At 24.9% G+C, this 14880-nt stretch overlaps 1 protein-coding gene across 1 annotated transcript; it reads left to right on the forward strand.

The window, feature by feature from the left end:
* Positions 1–664: 664 nt before the first annotated feature.
* LOC129610382 (anaphase-promoting complex subunit cdh1-like) lies at positions 665–14427 on the forward strand (the record flags this gene model as incomplete). The annotated part of the gene is made up of 4 exons (XM_055522949.1): positions 665–1269; positions 13375–13497; positions 13612–13773; positions 13816–14427. Coding segments are annotated over exons 1-4 (978 nt in total), but the record flags the coding sequence as incomplete, so codon positions are not given.
* Between the last annotated feature and the right edge of the window lie 453 nt (positions 14428–14880).

The raw sequence follows: 14880 nt of genomic DNA on the forward strand, positions 1-14880 counted from the left end.
CAATGCAAGTGATAAATTTAGTGGATGCCTATTGTATGATTTTTTTATTTATTTTTGTTTCTGTTGTTGTTGTCATTGATGTTGGGGAAAAATGAAGGTATAAATGAAACTTCATTCTGGTAAATTCATCTTTTATGAATTTTGTTCGTCGTGCGAATCACTTCGTTTATTTTTCTTAATTGTGCTCATACTGTTCGTTTTATTTAAGCGGAGTTTTTATGAAAACTAAATATTATAATTTTAATTTTATAATATATGTAAAATAATTAAATAATAATTGTTGAACTAAAAAGTGATACGTATAACATTTTAATATTGTGTGATGTGCAAGATTTTTTATAAAAATAATAAAAACAAGAATAAAATAAAATAAAGATATCTTCATTTTATTAAAGGTGAATTTTCGCGAATTTACCGTTATTGTTTTTTTCGTTTTATAATAAAATCCATGTTTTCTCATCATAATACTGGTGTAATAATTTCAAAGAAAAATTTTAACTCTGGGAAAAATTTCATTAAAAAAGATTTTTATTCTATATTTTTTTTTTCTGGTACAATTTTGTGATTATTATTTTTGTTTTATATTAAATAATAGTTGTAAAAAATAAAATAAAAAATAAAACATTATTGTAAAAAAAAAAAAGAGTTTGTAACGAAGATTTCAAAGGAAAATATCTTCACTTTCATAAAAAATAGTAAGAAATTGTACATGAACACATACGTTTTGTTATGTACAGTTTCAGACCTACATTAACCAAAAAAAACAAATAATAATAAAACCGAAAAATTAATTTGTCTTTAGACGCAAGCTTTACAAACTCATTCATTATTTTTTTTCCTTTGCATATAAGTTCATTAAATATTGTGTGAAAATTTTAAATAGTGTTACCTATGCGCTCAGTAATTTTATGCTACTGATACTGATATTGTCTTCATCTGTATTTATATGTCTAACATATTGTAATAACATATATTTATGCACATATGTGTTCATAATATTTAAACTTTATATTACAAAATAACAATTTAATGTAACGGGATATATAATATAACTGCATATAAAACGGTTATACTATTAAAATAAAACATCCTCGAAACAATTGTTAAAAATTGTTAAAACATCAACATTAACAACAACAATATAATAAAATTAAAATAAAATACAAAAAAAAAATAACAAAAACAAAAATGGCAACAAAATTATTGCAACAAATTTTATGTGCAACATTGGTTTTTGGATTATTCATAATGGATTTATATGTTAATGGAGTAAGTATAAGAAAAAAAAAACAAAAGAAAAAGAAAATTTTACAAACTGAAATCATCATTAAGTAACAAAGAAGAAAAATAAGAATTTTCATTGTAAAAATTAAAGATTGCATAATAAAGAAAAGTAAAAGTACGAGATGACTAACGCAGTTGAAGTTTTTAAAAATTGTACTGTGTTTGGTTAGTAGTTTTTGGGAAAATTTAAAAAAAATCGGTAGGATTTAGATTCTGGTAAAAAAATATGTGAACTCATAAATCGCGTAGGGCGACAACCACAAGTTAAAATTAAATCACTGTGAAATTAAACGAAATATAGTCTGCACTCTTAGTTTTACGAAATAATGTATATCAGAGAGGATAAAGAAGGCGGCTAATAAATAGTAACTGGGTGTAGTAATGTCAAATATTTTTTTACTTTATTTTTCGGAGACTACTGAGATATGTTGCTATATTTATTATATATGGTATCTCAGGCAGCCCTATTGCCTGACCAACAATAGGTTGTGGAGTGCTTAGCGCCTTACGCAGTTTTCAAAAAGTGCGGCTCATCTTTTAAAGGAATGAAAAATATGCAATAAAACTACGTTTTTGTATTTTTATCTTATGCAGAATATAATATTAGTTATAAAACTAAACCCTGGAATTAAAATGTCAGGCTTTTGTTAAAAAAATGTTTGAAAAACACGTAATGGAAAAAATTGGAAAATAGTTTTTATTAATTGGATTTACAGTTTTTTTTTTAATTTTCAATGGCGCCCCTGTTTTGCGGCACCTGTTAAAAATGTTTACTTTCCAATATATGGTAGATCTGGTATCGAGAAAGAGTAGAATATTTGAGCGAATACGCATTTAGTTCAAAAACGTCGTTATTAATAAACTACTCGAATTCAAAAAGACTGTGAATTTCGGCCAAGGATATATTGCTAGCTATTCCATTAGGGAAACGCACAATTGATCAGTCTTACAATCTTCAATTTATTATCAAATAAAACAGTCATATCACACTCTTAGTTAACTGTTCTTTTAATAGTTAAAATATCCCGGTTCTTTACGGTTATTTTCCTTTAAGTCAATTATGTACTTTGTGACGGGGCGGATTGGTTCAATCGTAAAGTAACATTTCAAAAATTTGGGTATCTAATCGAGGACTTTATCTGGAATTCTCTGGAGAACTTTAACAATTCATTTAGTAAATGTCCTAAATTTTTTCCAACTAGGAATGTAAATCTAATTTGTAAGCATCAAAATTTCCTTCTATTTCTGCAACAGTTCCCTATTGCAGAAAGGTTCGTCTTCATGGAAATTTCATGTTATTAGTATTTTTCCAAAAGAAGAAGAAGACGAAGAAAAGTAAACAAATTTTACAATAAAACGCTAAAATCTTTCATGAAGCGACTTTTTTTTATTGCCATTTATTTTGCGAATATTTTTTTTTTTTTTGCAAATTTTGATTCTCAACATAAATCTTTTTCTTTTTTTATTTCCTTCTTTTAATCTTGTCTTACTTTTTGAACGTTTACTATATTGCATTTTGTTTGTAAACTTGTATAATATGCTCAAATGTTATTATTGTTAGCCTTTTTAGAAGGTTTATTAAGCATCTTGTATATATAGTAAATACAATCGATTAAATAAAGAAGATCTCTTTGAATTAGATAGAAATTACGAAAAATAATGAAAGTACAAAATGAAAATCGAAAAAAAAAAATAAAGAAATCATAATGAAGTTTGTAAAAACTATGTGTAAGTCATCTACATTCACAACACCATTGCAAATTTCATTTGACTTACAATATTGATTTCTCAATAAATGCTTAGACATAGAAGGACGGAACGATGAATATCTGTAAATTTCGATTTTTAATTTTTCACGTTTCGAAAGGTTGTATAGCATAAATTGTTACTAATATACTTTTTTGTATATGCAAATATATTTAGTATTTATTTTTTTAAAAATAGTTACAGCGCGTCAGCTATCATTTGTAGGTACAAGGAAGTGAATGTTAAATTGATTGTTTTTTTTTTCTGTCTCTTTTTTATGGATTTTTTTTTGTTTGTTTTCATAAAGTGCGATTTGGTGTTTATAACTTAATAGCCAAGTATTTGACGTAAGCTGAAAATAAATGTCTTGTGGAAAGAATTTGAATTTTAGAATGTTATATAAAGTTTTTTAATTAAAAATAGCATTTTGAAAACATTTAAGTTAAACGGCTTGAAAATTTCGTTGACGCAACATAATTGTGTTGTTTAATTCTACCACGAGATTTGACTGCAAATTAAAAACCCAAACAAATGAACCAGATATAATTAACGGAATTAAATTAACATGCACAAATATGCAGATTTTTTTTATTAATTTTATTAAAATTTACTCTTAAACTTAACCAAATTGATTATAATTTGATTATAATTGTGATTTTTGCTTCTGTAAAAGAAAATTTAACATAATTTTATTATATAAAAGAAGATAAAGATATTCAAAGCAGTTTATTTGTAAACGCCTAATCATATGCAATTTTTTCTAGAAATATTTTTTATATGGATTATATTAGATTTTGTCTTACAAGTTGCTTGTTTAGCAGGAGGTTGGGTCTCGAGCAAATGTTGTGGGGCATGTTCCGCATTCAGGGAACAATAAGGCACACGTGGTCGCGGTGTACTGTTGCGCCGGTTATATAAATTAACAATCTAGATTTTATTAGAAATTAAAACTCTTACTAACGAATAGAATAATAAAAGTCGCGTTCTTAATAGCTTAATCGAATTTTGTAGTTTTTAATTTCATTCCAAAGTTTAATTCCCTTTAGTTTCATCATAGTTGTGTCAAAATGTTGTTAATTTACCGTGGTTGACAATTAATTAATTGAAAGAAAATATAGAGTTTTCTTTTAAAATAACAAAATTTAACTTTAGATTCTTTGTATGCCAAAAATTTTATCAATTTTTCTTAGTAATTTGAAAAACGAAAAACTAAATTTCTCACTTAATTTATGTTTAAAGCCGCTTTTCACAATTTAATAAAGTCAATAGCATTTTCAATATTTTAATAAACAATATTTAACATTATCTCATTTATTCTGAATCAGGATTGCCCGATTTTCCCAAACAGTTATGGCGTACTTTCATAATTTGATGTCATCTTTATTTCTCTTTTATGATCTCTTATGCAATTCGAGAAATTTTTTTCTTATTTTTTAAATATTGTTGTTAATATTTGCAGAGCAAAATAATATTTTTATCTATAAATATTTCAAATAATTTTGTGACTGGAAAATATTAATTTTTTTTTCATCTTTAAAAAATTAAGCAGAACGTGCAAGTAATAATGAGATCATTTGTAAAATAGAAAAATTATTTCACTTTTTTTTTCTGTATAACGAAAGTAAATCCGTCTTCGTAGTTGTAATAACCATCAACTCTGAGGCATTTTTAACTCAATAAAGTGATCTTAAATATTGAAGAGTATTTTTCATTAATGAAATTAATAATATTTTATAAGAAATTCTCTCTAAACTTTTAATATGATTTTGATGATTTATTTGATAAAATTTTCTCAATTCATATTGCATAATATGTTGACCGGAAGTTTTTTCGATATGCTAACTTAACGTAAGTGTAATGAGAGTTTTTTATTGGGATTTTTTAACAAAGCTGCTTTCAATGATCAAAAATCAATTGCTATCGATTATTATACAGTAATATCGTAAATTTTATTAAACGATTTACAATAATTTATTTTATTACTTATTTCTACAATATACAGGCTGTTTCGAATAAGGTGGCAAATAGTTTTAGGAATCAATTTTCTGTATGAATGCATGAACTATTCATTTTTCGCATGTTTTTAAAACACATTTTAACACGTTTTGCTGGAAAAACTATAAGAGATACAGGAGAATATTATATGGTTTAACTTATAGCTCTCATTGTAGCACTTCGAAAAATTCTGAATTTGACAAGTTTTATCTCGAAAGCTATGGCTCAAATCAAATTAATTGTAAGACCAGAAATAAAGAACAGTTAATCGCCTGCAAAGCAAGATTCGATGATTACGCTATGTTGCATGGATCCGAAGTTATAAGCTTTTACATATGTGCAGGCAAAATCTGGTATCTTTTTTTCCAACAGGCTGTTTTTCCAAAATTGTTTTATTTTCTCTTAAAATATTATCCTCTCTTTTTGTGATGGCTGTCATCACAAATGGTGAAACAAATTTAGAATACATTAAAAAATTTCATATTCACACGCTTTTTAAAATAATGCATGGTAAAGAAAAGTAGGTGAAGAAAATAGACAACAAAAAAACAAAAAATAAAAGAAAAAAATACCAACTAGACAATGATGAAGAAGAGTCAATTTATCATCCAGCGAACATGACCGTAATTATAAGAGTTAGGGTTTTTTTTTTTTACGGGATAATCAAAACTATAAATTAATATTGAATATTACCGGTCATAATTTGAATGATACCATCAACCCACAACAATTTTTTTAATGGTTAAATGAAAATATTTTTTCAATTTTAATTTTCGCAATTTGACTTGTTACTGACAATTGTATGGAAATGCATACATTTTATATATGTTTGTACACATATATGGATATATATGTATATATATAAAATTTTGTTTATTGGTGCAATCTTTAAAAATATTAAATGAAAATATGCTATTCATTAAAGTTTTTGTATTGGCATCTTTAGCTATTGACTGCCTGTGGTATTTTTGCAATGAATTGTTTACTCATTTTCCATGGTCAACGTTTTATTTTTTTCTTCATTTTTCTTTAAAATTATTTTCTTATTTGTTAGCGATATATATGCATATATGTATGTACACGTATTCATATTCTTATACTTATGTGAGATTATGTGCCAAACATACATATGAGTCGCGTATATACTTAATATTTTAAAAATAAATACAATTACATTATAATGATGAGCTGCTTTTCGGAATTTAAAGATGAGCAGGAACGTGAAAATTCAAAATATTAAATATTAAGTATATATTGTATTTTTAAAAAATTTTCGTAATCAAAAAGCGTGAGATTTTTTTTTATATAATATGTGCTTTATTGTATTATTATTTAATTTTTGAGGTATAAGAATTATCTTAAAGCAAAATTTTGTAATGAAAATTAGGTGATATTGTATAACAGTTTCGTATGTATATATAAGGTTTAATGAACAATTATATTATTAGAAATATGATAGTTTTATAATTTATATAAGTTAAGAGTATAAGTGTTATAGATTTTGTAATTGATATTAGAATACAAAAATGACGTGTGTGCACTCTAACATAATTATGGTATACGCAATTTGAGTTGGATAGATTATTTAATATTAAAATGGTTTTGATTTTCAATGTTAATATAATTGATATTTTAATTCTTAATTCAATACTTTTGTATTATTTAAAATATTTGACATTTTAATACTTTACTATATAAGCCACCGTAAATTTAACATAAATTCTGAGAAGCTTGTTTATGATACAATGACCTGAATTGAATTCAACTTTGTATAATATTATAGTTGAAGTCTAATGCTATATTGATGCCAGTAATAATACGATTTATCAAGAAATATCAGTAGAAGTATGGTTCGATAGTGAAATAATTGATTGTTAGTATGCTTATAAGCAATTTCTTGTTGTTTTTGGGTGATATTAGACACAGTCCTTTTGAAATTGTATAATTATATGCTGGAATCAGTACATCGAATTGAACATACGACTTAATTTTTTAGGGTGTACCTTTCGGTAAATTTAGAATAAAATATTTAGCCTGAAGTTTTCCAACTTGTTCATACTGCTCTGTTCGTGCTAATTGACTTCCGAACCCTTCAAATCAAATCTTAATTTTCAATATTTGAAATGTTGTCCAAATTGGAATTTTACAATTAAATTTTGTTGATTTAATTAAGATATAAATTTTTTTGATTTATGTTGCCTTACTGCCTGTGAATATAATGTTGTTTCGAACAATATACGTATTGTATAATATTTAAAGTAATAGAACCATTTTTAAATACTAGCAAGAATTATAAATATATTAAACGTAAAATGACATTTTAAATATAATAAAATATAGTAAAATATTCGTAAAATCATGTTAAATATAAATTAAAAATCTCACAATTTAAATTTATTTAATCATGATCATAAATTATTTTAGACAAGCTATTCAACTGTATGCGATTAATTTCGCATATGTTCTTAATAGAAGGCAGAAACATTGAACTTAATAAATGAATGATAAATTAATTATATTCGTTCTTCTCGTTAAAGCAATTTAACCGATGATCTTTATTCAAATCTAAAAATAAATTTATTTCTAAAAATAAAATATTTTTTATGAAAAAATTATTTATCAGACGATTGCTTAATATTACGGACGATTAGTAAGTAAATTAAAAGAGTTAATAAAAAGCGTCGCATAAACTAAGAATAAATTAAATAAAATCAATGCTACTGTGTAGTCTGGTCCTAAGCACCCTCTTCATTATGTTCGTACAAAAAAAAGATGAATACAAGTTAATTTCGCGCACCATATGCGTCACTGACTGATGCATCCCATAGTCCATGCTATAAATGCTTCCCACTGGAAGAAATTCGGCACAATAAAACCGTAGCAACCACCTTACCCACTATAAGCTGATGAATGAAAACTATACCCTATTAATCGCAAATCACTCTACGACAACGAAGCGACCTTAAGTCTGAAAGTTGAAACCTACTCCTATAAGGAGGCAATCTAAACGGATTCGACTAATCCATACCACGGAGAGCGTAACGAAAGAAACGCCTCTGCACAAGTTTAATACAATCAATATCAACATTACAAAGAGGAGACCAAACGTGACATACATACTCTAAAACGGGTGTCACGAAAGCAACATAAAGATGTTTCAATTATTGAGATGGGTTTTGGAATCGACAATCTGCAATAGAATCTACAATCCGACGTTACACCTAGAGGGCGAATTTGATCAACCCTATCCAGAATATTTCCATTAAGCCTGTAATCAAACCTTATCGTCATAACGTCTCCTGGAGAAATTCAATACCCGAATTATGTGAAGTATGAGCACTTTAGTGATTACAAGTAATTTATTTGTTAATATTCTAATTATGTTTTCTAATAAATATATAAGGTCTTCTTATATATAAGGTTAGTCTTTTACATATTATGTTGAATTTTTTACTCCGGTTGCAATATTTTATATAAAGTTATTTTTCTTATTTAAATAATAAATCAATAAGAAATGAGAGGCAGCCTTCTTTGTTGTCATTGTTGCATAACGCTGTTGTTAGATTTTATGAATCCAAATATGGCGACTGAAACATTCTTAGTCTAGTTCGTTAAAGTCGCACTGGTACATAGAAATTATAATCGATCTTCTATCTCGGATTGCAAATTTCACCTTTTTTTAAGATTTCTGCAAGCAAAATACTAGCTATACAATCTTATGAACATTCATATACTCGCAAGACTTATTAAATCAATAATTTAGTATTTCCTAATTACATAATATAGACTTTTTGTTAAACTTTTTCATCTCCAGCAATATGGAAATGATTTAAACAAGGTTAAAAATCGCAGTTACTTAAATGATTTATGTACTTCGCATCTTATTCATATTTTTTGAGTAACGTGTTTTTGTATTTTGCTTAATAAAGAAGTCAATCTGAAAAAATTTCATCATTTTTAAAAAGTAATTAGTGAAAAATTTATGATCACAAAATTCTAATAAATTTTTCATCCCTTGAATATTTTAGAATTTTTTTGTTTTTTGTGTAATTTGCAGAAAAAATTATGAAAAATTTTTTATGTTTTTAAAAGTAATTAATTAAAAGATTGAGCTGCAAAAAAAAAAGACTTGCAGAAATAAATTTGTTTTTGCAATTTTATGCTTTTGTTTTTACATAAATTTTAATTTTTAATTCATTATTTGTTAATTAATTAATTCAATTGTACAAATACATTGACTCTTGTACAATATTCTTCGTTCATTCATTCATTAAATTGCAGAATTTCAGAAAAAAAATTCATAAATGCAATATAAAAATTGCATTAATTAAATGCAGATTTAATTCATAAATTGCAACAATCTTATATTACAAAAAAAATTTATTCTACAGTATTACACTTATATTTCAATATTATTGCTTTCAACAAAAACAACAATTAAGAGCATAGTGTGCAACAATATTCCAACAACAAAAAAAACCAAATGAAGATGTTGTACATTTCCAATCAACATTGTACATCAATGTGTTAGTGTATTGCATTATAAAGTTGTTTACTTTAAAATTTTCTTCGATTTTGTTAAAAAGATGCACTAATTTGCATAAAAAATTAAAAAAAAAGAGAAAAAAAATTGTTTCAACCAGAACACAATTATTTATCTTTATTGCTTTAATGATTATGAAGTGATGATGATGATTATGATAATGGTGATGTTTATGATGGTAATAATTTTGAAATTCGAAAATTTGATCTTAATATTTTGCTTCTATTTTACATACTAGTCTAATTTTATTAAGAATTAATCGAAAATTATTACCGCAATTTTCTGTAAACCAAAAACTTTTTACCACTGATTGCTAATAGTAATTTGCAGTTCCTAAACAGGAACGTCATTAACAAGAGCAGTAAATATGGATTAAAAATATAAATTTAAAACTTATTAGATACATTTTAGCACTTACATAGACAATTGCACCCAAAATTATGCAATATATGCAGTTAAATTTTTAATTGAATTCAAAATGAAAGTAGCACGCGGTGTCATCATAATCTCTAATACTGACGAACTAATGAGGATAATTCAGTTTTCTTTCACATAAATGCTATGTTTACTTTTATTTTAAATTTTACTTGTTTGTTCCAAAATCAAAAATATTATCAAAAATGTGTTTTCCATCACTCTGCAATTCTAAAAGCAACCGGATTTCTTAATATTATTTTTTTGCTGTTGTTTTTTTCTCATTTAATTGTGTTGACATTCGATTGAATATAAATGACTGTGATGGCAGTATTAGAATGTTAGAAAATGCCACTTGCATAAACAACATTAATTTCAATAAGAAGCTTGGTTTTTTTTTTAATAGATTTTTATTGACTTAAAAAAATCAAATGTGATGAAAAATTTATCCATAAATAGTTTCAAAATAATTTAGATTAGAACAATAATTTTTTTTTGTTACAAATATTATTATTATTATTATTAAGTGTAACAATGTTCGAATGGTTTCATGGAAATATATACAAGCAGAAAGTGTTGCATTACATCTATGGGATATTTACAAGAGAAAACATAAGTCGTTTGTATAATTTGTTTGTATAATAATAGAAAATTCAGCAAGAGATGATATGTTCGGGGAATATGTACTCGAATTGGAGAATTATCATGACAGCTCAAATAATAATGTATGCCCGCTCTAAGTGAAAAATTACAAGTATAATATATGGATAAGATCATTGTAAAGATAAAAATATTGCACCTTGAAAATAATCCCGCAAAATCTAAAAGTTCTTAATATTTTAATTAGGCATGTTGTTGAAAACGCAAGAAATTTTTCCATATTTTACTCCAAATCACATCACGATATAGCAAAAATTACCGCTCTTATTCAAAATTTTCTGAAATACCACGATATTTTACGATCATCCAAACTCAAACAATATTTTAATTTAATAGCGGAACATATTGAAATAGCACATGGTTTCCTTAAATCAGTTGCATCTACATTTTGATTTATATTCAAAAAAATAAAGATGTGCTGTTCGACGGCCTATTGAAAATAGCAGTGTCTGAAAATTAAGTAACTGCGAACTCAACGAAGGAAGTTTGCAGATGATTGTAGAAACCAAAAAATGTGTGAAAGAACATTTTGTTTTAACAACAATTAAAACCAAAAGAAAAGGAGAAAAGCTCCAATATCTATATCATTTGAACTGGAATACGTAGAAGTGAACCGTTGTATGAAGTATACACGTGCATTAAACGTAAACATGTGTAAACGAATGAAGTGTACATGTGTATTAAACTATCTAAACCACCACCTACATTAACCAATTTTGTAACCATATTCAGCACAGCACACGGTAGATATAAGGTAGCAGCATTCACAAAACCACTACATGTGTATGTGAATATAGTAACAAAGTGAAAAAAATAAATTTTCTTCTGGCTTATAAAATTAAATTTTCTTTTGCAATAATGTTATTTGGCCGTAATTCTTTAATAAAAGTTAAATATGTCTGAAATATTTTTAATACAACAAAGTCAATAAAATTATAAACGTTAGTTTTAGTTTTACACTTAAGTGACCAAAAAACATAGTTAATAAGAAAAAAACAAATGTTAAAGAACAAAAAATGAACAATCGAAATATAACTAGAACACCATCACTTGTTATTTTGCCATCATTATGAGAAAACATTTCAATAGATTCAATCGCGATTCCCGCATTTACAATTACATATATCATTATATACATATGCATTATCATAAACATTTAATGTGTCTATAAAATTTTTATACTTATTTATTGTAATTTTATGTATATAGAACTATATCAATTCAAATTTAAAATAATCAACATAATATAGAACTTACAATAAATAGTTTAAAATCAAAAACAACCGAAGACACAGAAAGAAAGAAAAACAAAACTTGTAGTCTAGTCGATTCAAGGATAAACAGTACTTGTATGCCAATCAAATATGTAATCAATTTATACTTAATACTCGTTTCATTCGATATATATGAGTACATATATTATATAACCTATATGGCATTTAAGTGAACTGAACTTTGATATTTTAGTTGCACATTTTAAATTTTATCATTTTAAATTCAAATATTTTAATGTTATTCAATTGTTGTGTGCGGATTGTGTAAAATGAAAATCGTCTCTTTTGGGACGATTTTTTTATTAAATTTATTTTATTTAGAATGTTAAGGGGTTTTTTTTTCTTCTATGGTTTGGCATAGTATTTTTTTTTTTGTGATAAAATTTTAAGAAAAAAATATTAGGAAATTTCTGGTTTTTTTTTTGTTTACCAAAAGTATGATGTAGTTTGAATTTATTGTTGCAAGAACACGAAGTTGAAGTTTAACTTGTAAAGAAGATAAAAAGTTTAAAATGACTTGGAAAAGACTTAAACAAGAAATAGTCAATTAGGTTAAGTTTTATTTAAATTTTATTTGTTTAAACTTCAATTTCGCCATTGTTCATATGATTTTGGCATTATTGTGAAAAGGATATTAAAGGTGCACAATTAAAATGATTTCCAACAGATGTATAGATGCCATTTTAAAACGTATATGTCACAAGATATATGTATTATTGTATGTATACACGATTCCTTACAATTATACAAACATTGCTGTCTGTTGGTGAAATTGCTGACTGATATATGCATGTATAATCTGCCTTTTCCAACTCAAATTTGATATAAATTTGAATTGTGTTATTCTTAATCCCGATTTATTTAGATTATACAAATTATTTTTTTTATATAATTTGCATAATATTGTTTATACAATAAAAATATTTTGTTGTTTAAATGAGGATTAAATCTAAGTTTTCAGTTAATTTTTCATGTATAAAAGCTTATTGTATTGGAAATTAACTTTAAATTGAAGCGATCAGCACATGAGTGACCTACCCAACGTTTTTGCAAAAATGAGTAATTATGTTTAATAGAGCTGTATGGCTTAGAGAATTTTTCTATATTTTCAAATTACTAAGTTTACTCCTCTTTTCACTATAATTTGACATAAGTTCGTTTATTAAAAATTAAATGTTTGAATATTTTAATTAACAATTGTATAGAATTCGATAATTTGATTAATTTTCACTCTTAAACTACTTAAGATTTTCAAATGTTGATTCCGAAATAATGGAAACTATTACGTATAATAATAATCAGAGCTATTTTCTTAATTCTAGAGTAGAATTTTTGAAAAACTTTTAGATTTCTTAGCATGTTAACAATATTGAAGAAATTTAATTGCTTAAAAAATTTAAAAAATTAAATTAAATATAAAATTTTTATTAATAATTATGATTTTTTTTTTATTTTTAGCAAATTGAAGGATATGAACCTGGTATAGATTATCCAGCATATGATACAGTTCCAAAAGGATTATCATTTTCATGTCAAGGACGTTTACCAGGTTATTACGCTGATGTTGAAACCCGTTGCCAAGTATAACCATTATCAATTTAAATTTTTAATATTTTTAAACAAATTTATTAAAATTCAAATTTCAATTTAATTCAAAACATTATTTTTAATTTATTTTTAAAATTTTTTTTTTAGGTATGGCATTGGTGTCTTCATTCTGGTCATTCATATTCATTTCTTTGTCCAAATGGTACAGTTTTTAATCAAGCTGTACGTGTTTGTGATTGGTGGACAAATGTTAATTGTCCTGCATCTGAACAATTATATGATAATAATGATGAACTGTATAGAGATGCAGCTGGAAATCCTATTTGATATGAGGGGATAAAATATCAAAATTTATCAAAAATTAATAATAGAACAACATCAAAAATAATAAAAAAAATTAAAACATCATCTAAAGATTCATTAATAAGATCACAATTAATATCAATACAATCACCATCACTATCATCATCATCATCAGTATTTAATCGTAATAATCAAAATAATAATAATATTGAAATTTCAACTATAAAATCATCAAAAATAAATCATAATGTAGATAAAATACGCCGGGGGCGTAAAAGACTGCATCAAAAACCAAATTCATCAATAGAACCAAATACAATAAACAGCCAGTACATTCATAATAATAATAATAAAAATTTAAATGATATTAGTAAAAATAAATTTAGTAAAGTAACAATTTCTACTTCATCAATACCAGAAATTTTATTAACAACAACAACAGCAGCAACAACAACAACTACTATTACAACTATAGCACCAAAATATACAAGAATAATGCAAAATAATTTTAGAGGTACACACAAATACTACAATAATAGTAATAAATCATCCCAAAGTAATAAGAATAGAATAAATACAATTAATAATAGAAAATATAAAATTAGTAAAAATAAATCCCATAAAAATAGAATACATTCAGATTATTATGATGATGATTTAAAAAATTATAAAAATATGATTAAAAATAAATATAATATTGATTATGATCATTCTTTAGATGATGAATATGAAATTATTGAGGCCATCGAATAATAAATTTTTCAAATAAATTTATAAAAATAATTGAAATTATTTGAAATTTAGCTTTTTTTTAATTTTGGAAATTTTGTTTGTTTCAATTAATTTTTTGATAAATTTCTTGATTAACAAAACAAATATTAGAAAAATTTAAATATTTTAATTATATGTATAACATTTTCATTCTCTCAATTCTATAATCATAATTTAATATTTAATAACAAAACAAAAATTAATAAAATATTTATTGTAAATATATATAAAAAATTTTTAACATTATATTTCAATAAAAGAACAAAAAACATAAAAAAAAAAATATTAATAATTATTATAGTTTAATTTAACAATTTTATATTTTATTACTTAGTAAAATAA

Source organism: Condylostylus longicornis, unplaced genomic scaffold (assembly GCF_029603195.1).
Source record: "Condylostylus longicornis isolate FDR11 unplaced genomic scaffold, ASM2960319v2 ptg000044l, whole genome shotgun sequence".
Taxonomy (NCBI): Eukaryota; Metazoa; Arthropoda; class Insecta; order Diptera; family Dolichopodidae; genus Condylostylus; species Condylostylus longicornis.